The sequence below is a fragment of the Myxine glutinosa genome, chromosome 11, assembly GCF_964187855.1.
Source record: "Myxine glutinosa chromosome 11, kmMyxGlut1.1, whole genome shotgun sequence".
NCBI classification, from domain to species: Eukaryota; Metazoa; Chordata; class Myxini; order Myxiniformes; family Myxinidae; genus Myxine; species Myxine glutinosa.
Genome location: NC_136271.1, coordinates 90,246,160 through 90,265,122, shown reverse-complemented (window position 1 = coordinate 90,265,122; position 18,963 = coordinate 90,246,160). Strand labels below are relative to the sequence as shown.

The 18,963-nt window shown below is 47.0% G+C and overlaps 1 protein-coding gene and 1 long non-coding RNA gene across 2 annotated transcripts in view; one reads left to right on the top strand and one right to left on the bottom strand.

Annotated features, from left to right (window-relative positions):
* LOC137415933 (transcription cofactor vestigial-like protein 4) overlaps positions 1–8,219 on the bottom strand; it is a 152,508-nt gene extending 144,289 nt beyond the window's left edge. The window contains exons 1-2 of the mRNA XM_068101457.2: positions 8,005–8,219; positions 4,777–4,847 (exon numbers count right to left, since the gene is read on the bottom strand). Of these exons, the coding sequence (XP_067957558.2) occupies positions 4,777–4,840 (64 nt within the window). The 5' untranslated portion in view covers positions 4,841–4,847; positions 8,005–8,219. The remainder of the gene's footprint in view (positions 1–4,776; positions 4,848–8,004) is intronic.
* A 162-nt stretch (positions 8,220–8,381) lies between these two features.
* On the top strand, positions 8,382–18,749 carry LOC137415466 (uncharacterized). The gene is made up of 2 exons (XR_010982082.2): positions 8,382–8,927; positions 18,173–18,749. It is a non-coding gene; the product is annotated as an uncharacterized LOC137415466 (long non-coding RNA).
* Positions 18,750–18,963: the final 214 nt, after the last annotated feature.

Below are 18,963 nucleotides of genomic sequence, written 5' to 3'. Positions count from 1 at the left end.
ACGTGTTTGCAAGTCCCATTAAAAGGCTAATGTTTTTACAATGCAATAAATTATTTTTATTATTATTATAATTGCTGCAATGTTATCAAAACTTGTGCACAACTACCACTACTACTCGCATTTATTTACACCTTCCTGTAGGGTCAGCCAGGGATCTTTTTTGGCCCAAATCTTTCATGAACCGGCTGGCCATGCCTGACATTCGATTGAAGGTGCAGGTATTTGGAATTTATTCAGGGTCATGGTCATGACTCGCCTACTTTTTGTGAAGGGCCCTGTGGGGTCTTCACAGTATGCCAACCAAGCCGAGCAGATGGTAGGACAGCGGGTTTTAAGGTCCATCCGAGGGACGCCAGACATATCGCTGAATCACCATTACTTCAAAACACCAGGATGACAGTTTATACCTGGGTCAACATTCAAACACAGGCAAGACCACTCAGAGGTGGTTACACATACCTTTGGTCTATCCCCTGCAGATATTTTCGTGAAATTACCAGCAATATTATAATCTAAAGAGCACATTTTATGATGTCACCTTTGGGTTTGGGTTTCTGTAAACCAGAGAAAGACCATTTGAGGAAGCGCAGCTTTATGGGACAATCGCTCGAGCAATCATCAAATTGGTTATCTCGTACGCCTACAGTTTATGGAAAGAAGCATCTCAATATGTATATGCAGCACAAAGAATACCAAGGCCTTCAAGATCATTGGAATCTCCCACAATTAAGCTGAGTCTATGGGCCGATCTCTTTCAGACTCATCCATCCTCACATCCCAGATTTGTCCAAGTCTCCCTCTATTTTGTAGCCAGGTGTTGGCTTAGCGGTTAGGGTGCCGGCTTGGGATCCTAGGATCCTGAGTTTGAATCCTGGTCGATCGCTAAATTAACACCAGGGGGGTTGACTCAGCCTGTCATCCTTCCGAGGTCGGCAAATCGAGTACCAGCTTGCTGGGATGAATGATCCCGGTGTGTACCCCGATTTAGAATAGGTACACCGTATCCCTGCGCATCGTAAGAGGCGATAAAGGGTTGGCATCAGGAAGGGCATCCGGCCATAAAAAAAAACATTGCCTCAAAACAGGGCATGGGGCCCGCAGGGCCAACCCCCACTCTAGCGGGGAAAAATGGCCTTAAAACGATCATTCATTAATTTTCATTCTCCCTCTATTTTGTCCCTCAACCCTGCTGTTAGCGTTTCCCTCCTCCCTTTCTGCTGTTCCTTTTGTTCTGTTATGTCCTCATCTGTTCTATGTTCTAGCTCCTCCACGAGCCTCGACTTTGGATACAAAACACCTGTATAGGTTGGTATTTCTCAGCAAGTCTCCTCGAGTTTGAGGAAATGTTTATGAAATGGCCGAGACCTTATGGTACCTTATAGCCAGGTTCACTATGTTAACAAATATAATTTCGTTCAAAGTTTTGGGAGATTAGCAAACCTGTACATTTTTGGAATCATCAGAGCATGGAGAATCCGAAAATCAATGTTGGCATTTGCACAGACACCTGCATGGCCGCCATTTTGGTTTTTCAAAATGGCCGCCATAAAATACATATTTTGCGCTATCTCGGCTTCGAGTCAACCTAGAAACTTGATTAAATATGCTAATCCTATGTTTTCTGGGTCAAGGAATCCAATAAAGGCCTCAAAATAGTGCTCAGGAGTATAGAAAAGCAACAAACAAAGGTAATTGAAAACCATTGTCTTTATATTTGTGATATAACTTGATATTGCAAGTCCTTTGAAGTTATAGGTATGGGTTTATAAAGCAACAAAGCAGCCTTGTTAGTATCAGATTGAACTATAAGTCCTATACACAGGATCTATTAGGTCTATACCGTTCAGGAATATGCTTTTACAGATCTTCATCACTGTCCTGAGTGTCATTTTCGCAAAGGTGTCTACGCAAATGCCAACATTAATTTTTGGATTCCTCATGCTCTGAATATTCCAAAAAATGTATAGTTTTGCTAATCTCCAAAAATTTTGAACGAAAAACCATCGTGAACCTGACTATTATGGTACAAAATAACACATTTACTTAAAATATAAAACAATTGTTGAAGACTATTTATTACACAATATATTGCGTTCCGCATCGCAGTTCACAGTACTGGATCGAGGCCATTTTCCAAATCTCTAGTAGCTCAAATAGGCAGACAGCAGTCTCTACCATCTCTGCAGGCCTCGACAGAATCAGGTGTTCCAAAACTTGGAATAGAGCATATAGTTGTGACGTCACCACCTTTGCGGCCTGCCATCCTGGAGTAAAATCACAGTGAACCTACACGTGGACTGCATCACCGTTTCCATAAAGCAATTTTTTTTGCACTGTATTTTGTTGTGGCAATCATGCCGACAGGGAGGACTGGTTGGTATTTCATAGACTTCCGACAAGTAACAATGCAAAGACTTCAATACGGAGGTTTGACTTGTAGTTATGAGGGGCGTTCAAGAGATTCGGAACGAGATCGTCACAATAGTCCAGTAAATGGCAAATTTGTCTTTCATTTCCCAATATCGAATTGTGTGCACAAAGTAATGCACGTGCTGAGTTGGTGTGAATACGGTACAGCGGGAGCGCACTTACCGTGAAGCCGGCTAGTCCGGGTTGAATTCCCGACCTCACTATAAACTGTCCGTCTGTTGCATCACAGGTTGCGCCGACCCTCAGATGGACATTAAGGTGTGTGTCCGGTCTGCTCGCATTATTTGTTTAGTGTAGCCTTTCATGAAGAGTTGACAAAATAAGATAAAGCTTGGGGCTGGACAAACATCCGAGAGTATTGAATAAGCTGGCAGAGGAGATAACCATGATGTTGGCAGAGGAGATAACCATGATGTTAACATGCATAACATCATACTTATCTGCTCTGACAACATGAGCCCGTGTCATTGATGTATTATCAGTCTACGTCTTCTCACACAACACGATTGCCATTCTTCACAAGAACAGCCACAACACTCATCCAGGCAGACGTCAACTAGTTGTGGGCATCCAAACTTTTTCTTGCCTTCATGTCTTCCAGGGTGTAAAAACTTTTATGGAATACAAGAGAATTCAAGAATTTTGGATATAAAATGGTTGAAAGGTTTGTCTCGCTTCTGTACGTTGCCTATAACCTGGATTGTTATAATATCGCTCCCGAGACAAAGTGTCCAACGCATCGACATACCCAAGCTTTGGGACTACCTTTGACCCCGCTTGATTGGCCATGATAAAGCACACAATGCACAATAACACCGATTTTCTACTTCACCGATGGTGAATGGACGTTCCCTTGTCCTCCACTTGTACTCAACTTGTACTCCAATATGGCCGTGGGGTTGTGTACACACAAACTGCTGACATCACCAAACACCCTCCATACGTCTTTCGACCCTGACAAATGTCACGCTTCAACTCTGTCTCTTTGAAGGGACCATCGGACAAACGCTCGCATCTACGTCCTTAACAACGCTCTTTAAAACATTCAATCACTCAAACCTTCGGGCCTCACCCTCACTCATGACCTATATTGGTCAAACCATATAATCCAACTTGGCTTCCAAAGCCAGCCAGCCACTGGGTATGTTCCATCATGCAGTGTTGCCTTGGCACATCTGAACTTTTAACAGCTTACGAGGCCTTCATCTACAGTTTACACTTCTTCCTTCCATGGAAATCAGAGCCCTCAAAATCATTGGACTCTCCTGCAATGAAGCCGAGTCTCCGGGCCTGTTGCTCTCACGTTGCGGACAGGTCGCTGACCTCTTAGAGTTCCACCACCTCCTTTCTGGTCTTGCACCCCCTTTCCTTGCTCTGTTTCTATCACGCGCACTTCCCAACTCTCCCCAGGTTCCTGTAAGGGGCACATGGTCTGCCAGTAAATCACTTCTGGTGAAACTCACAAAATCCAGGCTCAGTGCTCACCTCCACCGACTTATTCCGCATTGCGCTCAGCAGCTGTAGTGCCAACTTCCTCAGTCTGCTCAATCCGAATTCTTCCCTCTAGGGCTTCAACATGGCTGTGTTTGGACTTGTACCCACATTTTCACCCCAGGTGTCCTGCCCACCTCGATCCGACTCTTTACCATGGACACTATTCCTCCAAGTGTCCCTCTACCCACCGCTTGATGGTTCCTTTCTCCCTTCCCACCATGTTTTCCATCTTGTTCTGGTCTCTTCCACAAACCTCGACTTTGAATACAAAACAAGCAAATAAAAATTCAATCATTGAAGTTGATATTTAAGAACATGAAACGAGGCCATAAAATGTGGTTGTTGCAACCTTATTTAAAATAAAAAAAAACTCCAACAGAGGAAAATATTTGGGAACAATGGGAAGTTAAATCCGAGTACTGATCAAAACAACTCAAACTGTTGGAGTACATAATGTACCTAAACAGGTTACAAGTCCCAACGTCACAACGTTTAGGGCAGAATAAGTAGAACCACCATGGATCGAGTTACCACGTATCCAGCATGCAGCTTCAATTGGACCAACTGTTTGGCATTCCAAGTGAGAATGCATCGGAACAATTACATGGAAGTTAGTAAAGCAAACTTGTTTTAAAAGTAAATAAAGAACATTCAGCACAGCAAGTCTAGGTCAACAACCCACACTCATTCCACCCAACACTTTCCTTCCCATGTTATCCCTGGCCATTTATGAGGAGTGGCCAACGCCAGTCCACTTCATTTGTCCGATATACATTCAATGCCACCAGGAATCTGTCATTGCAAATTTTCTCTGTAGTCGGCCATCACCAGGGGGTTATGACGGGTACTCACCCCCATGCATGTCCCCATTCACGAGAGACGCTGCGCGGGAGAGCAGGTGCAGTGGTGTCTCCATGCTCAGTCTGAGAAGGGTGGGGGGAGAGGAGTGGGGGAGGAAGAGAGCGGTGGGGGAAGGGAGAGGGGTGGGGGATAGAGAGAGAGAGGTGGGGAGAGAGAGAGAGGGGTGGGGGAGAGAGAGAGAGGGGCGGGGGAGAGAAAGAGAGGGGTGGGGGAGAGAGAGGGTGGGGAAGAAAGAGAGGGGTTGGGGAGAGAGAGAGGGGTAGGGGAGAGAGAGAGGGGTAGGGGAGAGAGAGAGGGGTAGGGGAGAGAGAGGGGTAGGGGAGAGAGAGAGGGGTAGGGGAGAGAGAGGGGTAGGGGAGAGAGAGAGGCATGGGGGAGAGAGAGAGGGTAGAGGGAGAGAGAAAGGGTAGGGAGAGAGAGAGAGGGATGGGGAGAGAGAGAGAGGGATGGGGGAGAGAGAGAGGGGTGGGGAAGAAAGAGAGGGGTTGGGGAGAGAGAGAGGGGTAGGGGAGAGAGAGGGGTAGGGGAGAGAGAGAGGGGTAGGGGAGAGAGAGGGGTAGGGGAGAGAGAGAGGCATGGGGGAGAGAGAGAGGGTAGAGGGAGAGAGAAAGGGTAGGGAGAGAGAGAGAGGGATGGGGAGAGAGAGAGAGGGATGGGGGAGAGAGAGAGGGATGGGGGAGAGAGAGAGGGATGGGGGAGAGAGAGAGGGATGGGGAAGAGAGAGAGGGATGGGGGAGAGAGAGAGGGATGGGGGAGAGAGAGAGGGATGGGGGAGAGAGAGAGGGATGGGGGAGAGAGAGAGGGATGGGGGAGAGAGAGAGGGATGGGGGAGAGAGAGAGGGATGGGGGAGAGAGAGAGGATGGGGGAGAGAGAGAGGCATGGGGGAGAGAGAGAGGCATGGGGGAGAGAGAGAGGCATGGGGGAGAGAGAGAGGGATGGGGGAGAGAGAGAGGGTAGGGGGAGAGAGAAAGGGTAGGGGGAGAGAGAGAGGGATGGGGGAGAGAGAGAGGGATGGGGGAGAGAGAGAGGGTAGAGGGAGAGAGAAAGGGTAGGGAGAGAGAGAGAGGGTAGAGGGAGAGAGAGAGAGGGATGGGGAGAGAGAGAGAGGGATGGGGAGAGAGAGAGAGGGATGGGGGAGAGAGAGAGGGTAGAGGAGAGAGAAAGGGTAGGGAGAGAGAGAGAGGGTAGAGGGAGAGAGAGAGAGGGATGGGGAGAGAGAGAGAGGGATGGGGAGAGAGAGAGAGGGATGGGGGAGAGAGAGAGGGATGGGGGAGAGAGAGAGGGATGGGGAAGAGAGAGAGGGATGGGGGAGAGAGAGAGGGATGGAGGAGAGAGAGAGGGATGGGGGAGAGAGAGAGGGATGGGGGAGAGAGAGAGGGATGGGGGAGAGAGAGAGGCATGGGGGAGAGAGAGAGGGATGGGGGAGAGAGAGAGGGTAGGGGGAGAGAGAAAGGGTAGGGGGAGAGAGAGAGGGATGGGGGAGAGAGAGAGGGATGGGGGAGAGAGAGAGAGGGATGGGGGAGAGAGAGAGAGGGATGGGGGAGAGAGAGAGAGAGGGATGGGGGAGAGAGAGAGGGATGGGGGAGAGAGAGAGGGTAGGGGGAGAGAGAAAGGGTAGGGGGAGAGAGAGAGGGATGGGGGAGAGAGAGAGGGATGGGGGAGAGAGAGAGGGATGGGGGAGAGAGAGAGGGATGGGGGAGAGAGAGAGGGATGGGGGAGAGAGAGAGGGATGGGGGAGAGAGAGAGGGATGGGGGGAGAGAGAGAGGGATGGGGGAGAGAGAGAGGGGGATGGGGGAGAGAGAGAGGGGGATGGGGGAGAGAGAGAGGGGGATGGGGGAGAGAGAGAGAGGGATGGGGGAGAGAGAGAGGGATGGGGGAGAGAGAGAGAGGGATGGGGGAGAGAGAGAGGGATGGGGGAGAGAGAGAGAGGGATGGGGGAGAGAGAGAGAGAGGGATGGGGGAGAGAGAGAGAGGGATGGGGGAGAGAGAGAGGGATGGGGGAGAGAGAGAGGGATGGGGGAGAGAGAGGGGGTGGGGGAGAGAGAGAGGGGTGGGGGAGAGAGAGAGGGGTGGGGGGAGAGAGAGGGGTGCGGGAGAGAGAGAGAGAGAGGGGTGGGGGAGAGGGAGGGAGGGGTGGGGGAGAGAGAGAGAGAGAGAGAGGGGTGGGGGAGAGAGAGGGATGGGGTTCAGCGTAAGACAAGAACAACCAGTAGTGATCGTCACGGCGGGGACGGACAGATCAAAAACCTGTCTGTCATTCCCAACATGCACCAACCAAGACAAAGCATCTCCCTTTGTGAGATAATAATGGAGTAGATCTTGGCCGAGCGGACTGGGAAGGGGAGGGGGGGAGGTAGATCTTGGTCATGCATACCAGGGAGGGGGGGGGAGGTAGATCTTGGGTGCGTGCGTACCATGTAGGGCGGAGGGGGAGGTAGATTTTGGCCGAGCATACTGGGAAGGGGGGGGGGGGAGGTAGATCTTGGCCGCGCGTACCAGGGAGGGGGGGGGGGGGGTAGATCTTGGCCGCGCGTACCAGGGAGGGGGGGGGGGGGTAGATCTTGGCCGCGCGTACCAGGGAGGGGGGGGGGTAGATCTTGGCCGCGCGTACCAGGGAGGGGGGGGGTAGATCTTGGCTGCGTGCGTACCAGGGAGGGGAGGGGGAGGTAGATTTTGGCCGAGCGTACTGGGAAGGGGGGGGGGAGGTAGATCTTGGCCGCGCGTACCAGGGAGGGGGTGGGTAGATCTTGGCCGCGTGCGTACCGGGGAGGGGGAGGTAGATTTTGGCCGCGCGTACCAGGGAGGGGGTGGGTAGATCTTGGCCGCGCGTACCAGGGAGGGGGTGGGTAGATCTTGGCCGCGCGTACCGGGAAGGGGGGGGGGAGGGGAGGTAGATCTTGGCGGCGCGTACCAGGGAGGGGGGGGGGGAAGAGGTAGATCTTGGCCGCGCGTACCAGGGAGGGGGGGGGGGGGAGAGGTAGATCTTGGCCGCATGTACCAGGGAAGGGGGGGAGGTAGATCTTGGCCGACCGTACTGGGTTACTGGGGAGCGAGGGGTCTTGGCCGCGCGTACCGGGGGAGGGGAGGATCATGGGTACACATAGCGGTCCCCCCAAGGGTGGGTAGGGGGTTGGGAGGGGGTTGAGCCCCACGTACCCATCTCCCAGAAGGGCCTTGGCCGCGCGTACCCGATCTTCGGGGTGCTTCGGACACTTACCCAGCCCAGGACGCCTCCGTCGCAGCCACGACGAAAGATGTGAACTTCCTTGTTGCCTCAGCGCCGATTTTCGCTCTCCCTCTCTCGCTGCAGCTGATCCTCGATCTCCTCAGCCTGTCAGCGCTGACACTACTGTGACTGACACTCCCACTGTACTGCCTGATCACCAACGACAGCGCAATGAACTGTAACACTCACAAGCACAAGCGAGGCGTGGAACAAAAATGCCAAGCACGCTGAATATTTCGAGGGGCACGTGATCGCCATACCTCACGCCCATTGGCCGAATCCCTGCAGGATTACCATGTCCCGGGAACGGCGGTACAGTAGTTACGTCACCGCCTTCAGGAGGAGCTTGTCCTTCCACCAATGGGAAGCTCCGACACACTCGACGTGTTCTCGTTGTCAACAGCTGTGGAACTTAAAACCCGAATTCCAGTCTTTTTCATTCCTCGTTCGTTTTCCCTGCGATTGTTCACATTCGCTTCAATTAGTCTTTGTCGTCAGGCTCTCGGTGTAAAGCAACGACATGTATCCCACAGCCACAACGGTCTTCATTTTGGGCCGAGGTCCCCAAGCGAGCCATGGAAGGCCCTGCCAGGATGCGGACGGAAACCATCGGGTCGTCTTGGCTGAACCGCGAACTCATGAATCAACAGGATGCGGCCCAGGCAGAGTCTGTTGGGGAAAGATTACCGGACAGAGGCCCAGGGGCCATTCACAGACTACTTTGGGATTGCCTGAGGGAATGGTCTCGTCGCCATTGGTCCCAAACCCGAACCGTAACGTAGAGACTGCTGCACGATGCGCTGCTTTGTTTGTCTTTGTGTTCAGGGGTTCGAATCCCATTCCAGACTTGTTTACCCGACTCGGTGGTGTAACGGATCGAGCGTCCGCTCTCGGTCGGGGAAGTGGGTAAAAAGGTAAGTTCAGGCACAAACAAACAACCATAGGTTGGTAACAATACAACAGCGCAGGCTTTGATGGGCCTAAAGGCCTCATCTTGCGTCGAAGTTCCTTGTTTGGAAACATGTTATGATAACGAAACAACAGGACAACCTCGAGATGTTACTTTAATCCCCCAACTTCTCTAAAGACACACAACTATAACAGGCCAACCATATATTACAACCGAGGGATGTTACTTTAATCCCCCAACTTCTCTAAAGATACACAACTACAACAGGTAAACCATATATTACAACCTCGAGATGTTACTTTAATCCCCCAACTTCTCTAAAGATACACAACTACAACAGGTAAACCATATATTACAACCTAGGGATGTTACTTTAATCCCCCAACTTCTCTAAAGATACACAACTACAACAGGTAAACCATATATTACAACCTAGGGATGTTACTTTAATCCCCCAACTTCTCTAAAGACACACAACTATAACAGGCCAACCATATATTACAACCTAGGGATGTTACTTTAATCCCCCAACTTCTCTAAAGACACACAACTATAACAGGCCAACCATATATTACAACCTAGGGATGTTACTTTAATCCCCCAACTTCTCTAAAGATACACAACTACAACAGGTAAACCATATATTACAACCTAGGGATGTTACTTTAATCCCCCAACTTCTCTAAAGATACACAACTACAACAGGTAAACCATATATTACAACCTCGAGATGTTACTTTAATCCCCCAACTTCTCTAAAGATACACAACTACAACAGGTAAACCATATATTACAACCTAGGGATGTTACTTTAATCCCCCAACTTCTCTAAAGATACACAACTACAACAGGTAAACCATATATTACAACCTAGGGATGTTACTTTAATCCCCCAACTTCTCTAAAGACACACAACGATAACAGGCCAACCATATATTACAACCTAGGGATGTTACTTTAATCCCCCAACTTCTCTAAAGACACACAACTATAACAGGCCAACCATATATTACAACCTAGGGATGTTACTTTAATCCCCCAACTTCTCTAAAGACACACAACTATAACAGGCCAACCATATATTACAACCTAGGGATGTTACTTTAATCCCCCAACTTCTCTAAAGATACACAACTACAACAGGTAAACCATATATTACAACCTAGGGATGTTACTTTAATCCCCCAACTTCTCTAAAGATACACAACTACAACAGGTAAACCATATATTACAACCTCGAGATGTTACTTTAATCCCCCAACTTCTCTAAAGATACACAACTACAACAGGTAAACCATATATTACAACCTAGGGATGTTACTTTAATCCCCCAACTTCTCTAAAGATACACAACTACAACAGGTAAACCATATATTACAACCTAGGGATGTTACTTTAATCCCCCAACTTCTCTAAAGACACACAACGATAACAGGCCAACCATATATTACAACCTAGGGATATTACTTTAATCCCCCAACTTCTCTAAAGACACACAACTATAACAGGCCAACCATATATTACAACCTAGGGATGTTACTTTAATCCCCCAACTTCTCTAAAGACACACAACTATAACAGGCCAACCATATATTACAACCTAGGGATGTTACTTTAATCCCCCAACTTCTCTAAAGACACACAACTATAACAGGCCAACCATATATTACAACCTAGGGATGTTACTTTAATCCCCCAACTTCTCTAAAGACACACAACGATAACAGGCCAACCATATATTACAACCTAGGGATGTTACTTTAATCCCCCAACTTCTCTAAAGACACACAACGATAACAGGCCAACCATATATTACAACCTAGGGATGTTACTTTAATCCCCCAACTTCTCTAAAGACACACAACGATAACAGGCCAACCATATATTACAACCTAGGGATGTTACTTTAATCCCCCAACTTCTCTAAAGATACACAACTACAACAGGTAAACCATATATTACAACCTAGGGATGTTACTTTAATCCCCCAACTTCTCTAAAGACACACAACGATAACAGGCCAACCATATATTACAACCTAGGGATGTTACTTTAATCCCCCAACTTCTCTAAAGACACACAACTATAACAGGCCAACCATATATTACAACCTAGGGATGTTACTTTAATCCCCCAACTTCTCTAAAGACACACAACTACAACAGGCCAACCATATATTACAACCTAGGGATGTTACTTTAATCCCCCAACTTCTCTAAAGACACACAACGATAACAGGCCAACCATATATTACAACCTAGGGATGTTACTTTAATCCCCCAACTTCTCTAAAGACACACAACGATAACAGGCCAACCATATATTACAACCTAGGGATGTTACTTTAATCCCCCAACTTCTCGAAAGACACACAACTATAACAGGCCAACCATATATTACAACCTAGGGATGTTACTTTAATCCCCCAACTTCTCGAAAGACACACAACTATAACAGGCCAACCATATATTACAACCTAGGGATGTTACTTTAATCCCCCAACTTCTCGAAAGACACACAACTATAACAGGCCAACCATATATTACAACCTAGGGATGTTACTTTAATCCCCCAACTTCTTGAAAGACACACAACTATAAGCTCTTGGAAAACACACTGCCCGCAGAGGAGAGAGAGCAGTGGATTAACACCGCCAGAGTAGCTTGACCACAATGAAAGGATGCCAAAGATGAGGCAACTAATGACACAAACGGAGATGTCGAACTTCGAGCAGTGATGATCGGCTTCCAGGCAAAATGGCCGCAATACCACATGACTGATGACGTCATCATTTTCAATAAACTTTCCTCATGGGTTTTTTTCATGGGATTTTTTCATGGGATCATATATGTAAATTTTGCAGTTCTGGGGATATAGATTTTCAATTTTTATTTTATTTTTTGTATGCAAAGTCGAGGCTCGTGTAAGAGCGAACACATTAAACACGAAAACATGCACGGACACAGAAAACATACAATAAAGGGAGCGGGAGACAAGAGGGGGAGAGAGAGGAAAGCATACAAGCACCACAACAGCAGAGAATAGGGACGTCGGTAGATCTGTGGAAGGGAGAGGGCTGGGGAGAGGGAGAGGGGGAGGGGGGTGGGTGGGGAGAGGGAGAGGGGGAGGGGGGGTGGGGGGGGAGGGGGAGGGGGGGTGGGGGGGTATGGGTAGGGGGGGTAGGGGGGGAGAGTTACACTGTATAGAGCAAATGAACGATATAATTTCAGGAATGAAGTTGGGGATTCAAAGAGGTGGATTTGGGGTGTTTTAACGGGGGTAGAAAAGATCAAGATTTTGGATGGGGGAAGATAAGAGTGGTGGTGAACAGCTGTTTTAAAGACATGGAGGGAGGAGTGGGATTGAAAAGAGGAATGAAGGAGTGAAGGTGAGCAGAGAGTCTTGATTTTGGCAGTTTAACCATGAGAGGGTTGCAGGCAGATCTTGTGCGACCTGTAGGAATATATGGGGGACAGAGCACAGAGAGAGCTGGGGGGGGGGGGGGGCAAGGCCGGAGAAGAGTCGGTAAAAGACAGAAAGACCACCAACTCTTCATTAATGAAGACCAAAAAAAGCACAGGACCGAGAACACAGCGCTGAGGAACTCCAGCCTGGACAGGAAAGGGAGATGACAGAATTGCATTCAGGGCCACACGTTGACTGCGACTGGAGAGGAAGTCAGCAAGCCATGCGTGGAGGTTTTATGGATATCATTGGAGGAGAGTTTGGTGAGCAGGGCGGGGTGTCAGACGGTATCGAGAATTTTTTCCTTAAATCCAAGATGGCCGCCAAACCATGTAACTGATGATGCCATTGTTTGCAAAAAAAACACCCTCATGTGGAGTTAATCGTAGGTATGAAATTTTGTATTTACCCGTTCAGCAGTTCTGGAGAAAGAGATGTTTGAAAGTTTACCTTAAATGAAAGATGGCCACCATATCACGTGACTGATGACATCATAGTTTACAAATATTTTTTCCACATCAGCAGTTGATCACATGCATGACATTTCACTTTTTCTTTTTTTTTTCGTATAAAAGATCGAGGCTCGTGACAGAGCCAACATTAATCACACAAAAAGTCAAACCGACACAAACCGACACAAACCGACACATAAAACACAAAATAAAGGGAGCGGTAGACAAGATGGGGAGAGAGGGGGAAGGACACAAACACAACATTTGAGAGCAGGGACATCGGGAGAAATGTGGGAGGGGGAGGGCTTGGGGGGAGGTGGGAGAGGTATAAAACACAAGGACACTGCAAGGACTTCCAAGAAATAAGTTGGAATTTCAAAAAAACTGTATCTGGGGTGAATTAGCGGGGGTAGAAAAGATCAAGGTTTTGGATGGGGGAAGATAAGAGATGGTGGTGAACAGCTGTTTTAAAGACCTGGAGGGAGGAGTGGGATTGAAGGGAGTGGGGGAGTTTGTTCCTGAGGCGGGAGAAAAGGGGAATGAAAGAGTGAAGTTGAGCAGAGAGCCTAGATTTTGGCAGTTTAACCATAAGAGGGTTGCAGGCAGATCTTGTGCGACCTGAAGGAATATTGGGGGGCAGAGCACAGAGAGAGCTGGGGGAGCAAGGCCGGAGAGGAGTCGGTAGAAGACAGAAAGACCACCAACCAGCCTGCGGTGGGTGCGTGAAAGGCCCTCGGAGTTAGCTTCATCGCAGGAGATTCCAATGATTCTGAAAGCTTTGGTTTCAACAGCGTGAAGCCGAGCTAAGTGTGAGGCAGGAGCACCGGCCCAGAGGGGGGAACAGTATTCCATTGACCTGTGGATGAAAGCCGTGTATGTGGTGAGGAGCTCAGGTGTGCCAAGGAAGGACTTCGCATGACGGAGGATGCCCAGTCGGCGACTGGCTTTGGAGGCCAGCTTGGAAATGTGTTTTTCCCAAGAAAGATCATGGCAGATAGTGAGACCCAAAAGCTTGAGCGACAGAACTTCTTGGACTCCATTGATTGCGATCCGGGTCGGGAAATTGACATTGTGTCACTGTGTCAGTCCCAATGAGTTGCAGAAGTCCTTTGCTGAGGTGCCATGGATGGTGAGAGTGGTACCCACACCCAGCCAGCTGGCATGATGACAGTTGAAGTCGCCACATATGAGGAAGAGAGAGTTTGGATGAGTTGATAGAAGTTGGTCCATGTTGTCCGACAGCGAAATGTAAATGGAGTCATCACTGATTGGAGGACGGTACAGAACACATATAAAGAAAAGGTGGGAGTGGAGAGGAAGCCAAAGCCAGAGGTACTCCTGGGGATGAGGTGGAGAGAGGGCAGTGCAAGGAGAGTAAGGATGAGAGTTTTTGATAAAGATAGCCACCCCACCACCAGGACGAGGCTCAGGTCTATCATACTGGAGGAGGGAGTAACCAGGAAGAGATATTAGGGAATCAGAGACATCTTGAAGGAGGAAAGTTTCTGTTTCAGCAGATCAAGTCTGGATTGTCAGAAGCAACCTGAATGGAGAGATCAATCAGGTTTGAGCGAAGGCCCCAGATGTTTGAGGTCCATACCGTTAATGAGGAGAGGGGGAGCATCGAGTGCAGGACAGGGGAGGGGAGGGGTAGGGTGAGATGAGGGGTGAGAGGAGGAGGTAGGGAGAGCTGTTGATAGTGTGTCAGAGATTACAGCAGTGTTTCAAGATAGGGAAGGATGAGGAGGACGAAAGGTTTGATGGTGATAGGATGAGGCACAGTGAGGGGTTGTTTGAGGGGGGGGGGGCAGAGGAAAGTAGAAGGTTGGGGGCGGTGGAGGTACGAGATACAAGGGAAACGAAGTGGGGAGGAGGCAGCTTTGAGAAGGAGGTGGGAGGAGGGAGAATTTGGGAGGGATGGTTGGGGGGGAGATTTGAAGGGGAGGGGTTGGGGGGGAGTTTTGAATGGGAGGGGCAAGGGGGGGTTTAGGAGGGGAAGGGCAAGGGGGAAAATTTGGAGGGGCGGGGCAAGGGGGGAGATTTGGAGGGGAGGGGCAAGGGGGGAGTTTAGGAGGGGAGGGGGCAAGGGGGGAGTTTAGGAGGGGAGGGGCAAGGGAGGAGATTTTGAGGGGAGGGGCAAGGGGGGAGATTTGGAGGGGATTGGCAAGGGGGGAGTTTAGAAAGTGGATGATTAATGAAAGACGAACATTTATAACAATTTCGGTTTATTGTGATTTTCAAGTTAGCGATCCGTTTAAGAACGATGGAGGAGGGGTGGAATGAATGAGAATTTAGAGCATGTAGTGAGAAAGAATTATAAGAGATTGAATATTTTTTTGAAATGGAATGAGTTGAAGAGGAAATGGAAAAGAGCCTTTTAAATAGGAAGAAAAACAGCGTGTTGTAATAAACCACTGAATAAAACACTGCAGGGGAAAGTTTAAACATATTTAAACAGAACCGTGAAGAACAGTCTTATATTCACAAAGATACCAACGGGGAGAGGGCCTTGAGGGACAACCACGAGTCACTTGAACAGGGCAAACAGGGCAAGCATTGATCTGTTAATCGGTACTCTGGAAAAGATGATTTCATTTATTGCTTAAATGAAAGATGGCGGCCAATCCACATGACTGATGATGTCATAGTTTGCATATGTTCTTCCCCCATCCATACTTGTTCATATGTATGACATTTTGCATTGATCTGTTAAGCGGTTCTCCAGAAAAGATTATTAATTTTTTTGCTTAAATTCAAGATGGCGGCCAAACCACATGACTGATGACATCATAGTTTGCAAATATTTTTCTAGCATTGGCATGTAAAAATATGTTTCAAGTTTTGTATCGATCGAATGAGTGGTTTAGGAGAAGTAGATTTTAAAGGTTTTATTTACAAATATAATATGTCCGCCAAACCACGTGACCGATGACTTTTTTTGCAAACTTTTATCCCCATGGCTAAACAATCGTATTTGTAAAATTTTGCATTGATCTGTTCAGCAGTTCTGGAGAAGATGTTTAAAGTTTATGAGGTCATAGGCAATGACAGCCAATGCAAGTCATAATTGTAAAAATAAAATTTGTGATGCACAAAGTTACATTGGTATCTATAATGAGTTAAGGTTTTGTAGAGCAAGCTATAATAGTTTTCTCAGTTTTATAACTTACAGTCACGTGAAAAAGTAAGTACACCCCGTGTAAAGTTTTGATTTTATCAACATATTTCAACATACAGCTATTTGATCTTTATTTCAACAATATTGATAGATAAAGGTGATATAATATAACAAATATCATGAAACATTTACATTTTGGAGTCCATTGTATAATTTAAATAAACATAAATGCAAATTTCGCATGTGGAAAAAGTAAGTACACCCCTATATTTATCATTACTTCAAATACCTAAAATTAGAATCTGGTGCACCAGCTCAGGTGCAAATGATTAGAACATCGTTAGAGAGGATCTTGGAGGAACCTGTCTTATTTAAACCTCAGACATTTAGTTTGGTTTGCTCTTTGTTGTTGAAGTGTGCGGCGTCACCATGCCTAGATCAAAAGAGCTCTCTGAGGCCTTCAGAAAGAAGGTTATAGATGCCTACGAGTCTGGCAAGGAATTTAAAAAGATCTCCAAACAATTTGAAATCAATCATTCGACTGTCCGGAAGATCATCTACAAGTGGAGAAGATTCCAAACAACTGCCAACTTGTTCAGGCCAGGCCGCCCCAGCAAGTTCAGCCCGAGAGCAGACCGCAAGATGCTGAAAGAAGTCTCTAAGAACCCCAGAATGTCATCACGGGACCTGCAGGTAGCTCTTGCCACTGTTGATGTCAAAGTGCACGAGTCTACCATAAGAAAGAGGCTGCACAAATTTGATCTACATGGGAGGTGACGTGTGCCAGGAGGAAACCTTTGCTCTCCAGAAAGAACATCAGGGCAAGACTAAAGTTTGCCAATGAACACCTAGGCAAAGACCAGCACTTCTGGAACAATGTGCTCTGGACAGATGAGTCAAAAGTAGAGCTATTTGGCCACAGTACCAGAAGACATGTTTGGCGAAAACCAAAGACAGCATTTGACCACAATAATCTGATACCAACTGTAAAGCATGGTGGTGGAAATATTATGGTTTGGGGCAGCTTTGCTGCATCAGGGCCTGGGCAGCTCACCATCATAGAATCCACTATGAATTCTTCATTGTACCAGAGGGTGCTTGAGGATAATGTGAGGCCATCTGTCGGAGAAGTTGAAGCTCAACCGAAGGTGGACCTTGCAACATGACAATGACCCTAAACATACCAGTAAATCCACCAATGAATGGCTGAAAAGAAAGAAATGGAGAGTTCTGGAATGGCCAAGTCAAAGCCCGGATCTAAATCAAATCGAGATGTTGTGGGGGGATTTGAAATGAGCTGTGCATGCAAGAAACCCCTCAAACATCGCACAGCTGAAAGAATTCTGCATGGAGGAGTGGGCAAAAATTTCTCCCAGTCGATGTCAGAGACTGGTAGACAGTTATAAGAAATGCCTAGTTGAGGTTGTTTCTGCCAAAGGGGGCAATACCACCTATTAGAGCCAAGGGTGTATTTACTTTTTCCACATGCGAAATTTGCATTGATGTTTATTTAAATTATACAATGGACTACAAAATGTAAATGTTTCATGATATGTGTTATATTATATCACCTTTATCTATCAATATTGTTGAAATGAAGATCAAATAGCTGTATGTTGAAATATGTTGAAAAAGTCAAAACTTTACATGGGGTGCACTTACTTTTTCACGTGACTGTATGTAACAATATGTATGGAAGGCCGTAACAGTGTGTATGTATGTGTGTATGTATGTGTGTATTTGTATATGTATGTATGTGCGTATGTATGTATGTATGTATGTATGTTTGTGTATGTATGTATGTATGTTTATGTATGTATGTACTGTATGTGTGTGTTTATGTATGTGTGTTTGTGTATGTATGTATGTAATTATGTGTGTATGTATGTATGTGTGGATGCATGGATGCATGTATGTATGTATGTATGTATGTATGTATGTATGTATGTATGTGTGTATGGATGGATATACAGTGCCTTCAGAAAGTATTCACACCCCTTAACTTTTTCACAATTTGCTGTGTTGCAGCCTGAATTTAAAATTGATTAAATATAGAAACTTTCTCACACATAATACCCCATAATGTTAAAGTGTAATTTTGTTTTAGAAGTTTTTACAAAATAAGTAAAAATGAAATACAGAAATATCTAATTTGCATAAGTATTCACCTTTGCACATCTGGGTTTGGCAAGTTTCTCTCATTCTGCCTTGCAGATTTGTTCAAGCTCTGCCAAGTTCGATGGGGAGTGTCAATGAATAGCAATCTTCAAGTCTTTCACAGATTCCTAATAGGATTCAAGTCTGGGATTTGGCTGGGCCACTGAAGGACTTTCAGATTTTTGTTCTGAAGCCATCCTTTGGCCATATGCTCGGGGTCATTCTCCTTTTGGAAGGTAAATCTTCGCCACAGTCAAAGGTATTTTGTACTCTGAAGCAGGTTCTCCTCGAGGATTTGACTGTATTTGGCTCCATTCATTGTTCCCTCTGCCCTTACAAGTCTCCCAGTCCCTGCTTCTGAAAAGCATCCCCATAGCATGATGCTGCCATCACCATGCTTCACGGTCGGGATGGTGTTAAATGGGTGATGAGCTGTGCTCGGTTTCTGCCAGACATAGCGCTTTGAATTCAGGCCAATGAGTAAAATTTTCGTCTCATCAGACCACAGAATATTTTGCCTCATGATCTGAGTCTTTCACGTGCCTTTTTGCAAACTTCAGGCGTGCTGTCATGTGACTTTTTCTCAAGAATGGCTTCCGTCTGGCCACTCTCCAATAAAGCCTTGATTTGTGAAGTGCTGCAGATACTGTTGTCCTTCCGGTAGGTTCTCCAATCTCAGCCAAGGTACTCTGTAGATCTGTCAGAGTTGTCATTGGGTTATTGGTCACCTCCCTGACCAAGGTACCGCTTGCCCGATCGCTCAGTTTTGTCGGACGGTTAACTCTAGGAATATTGGGAACTTTCAACACACTGGAAATTGTTTTATACCCTTCCCCAGATCTATGCCT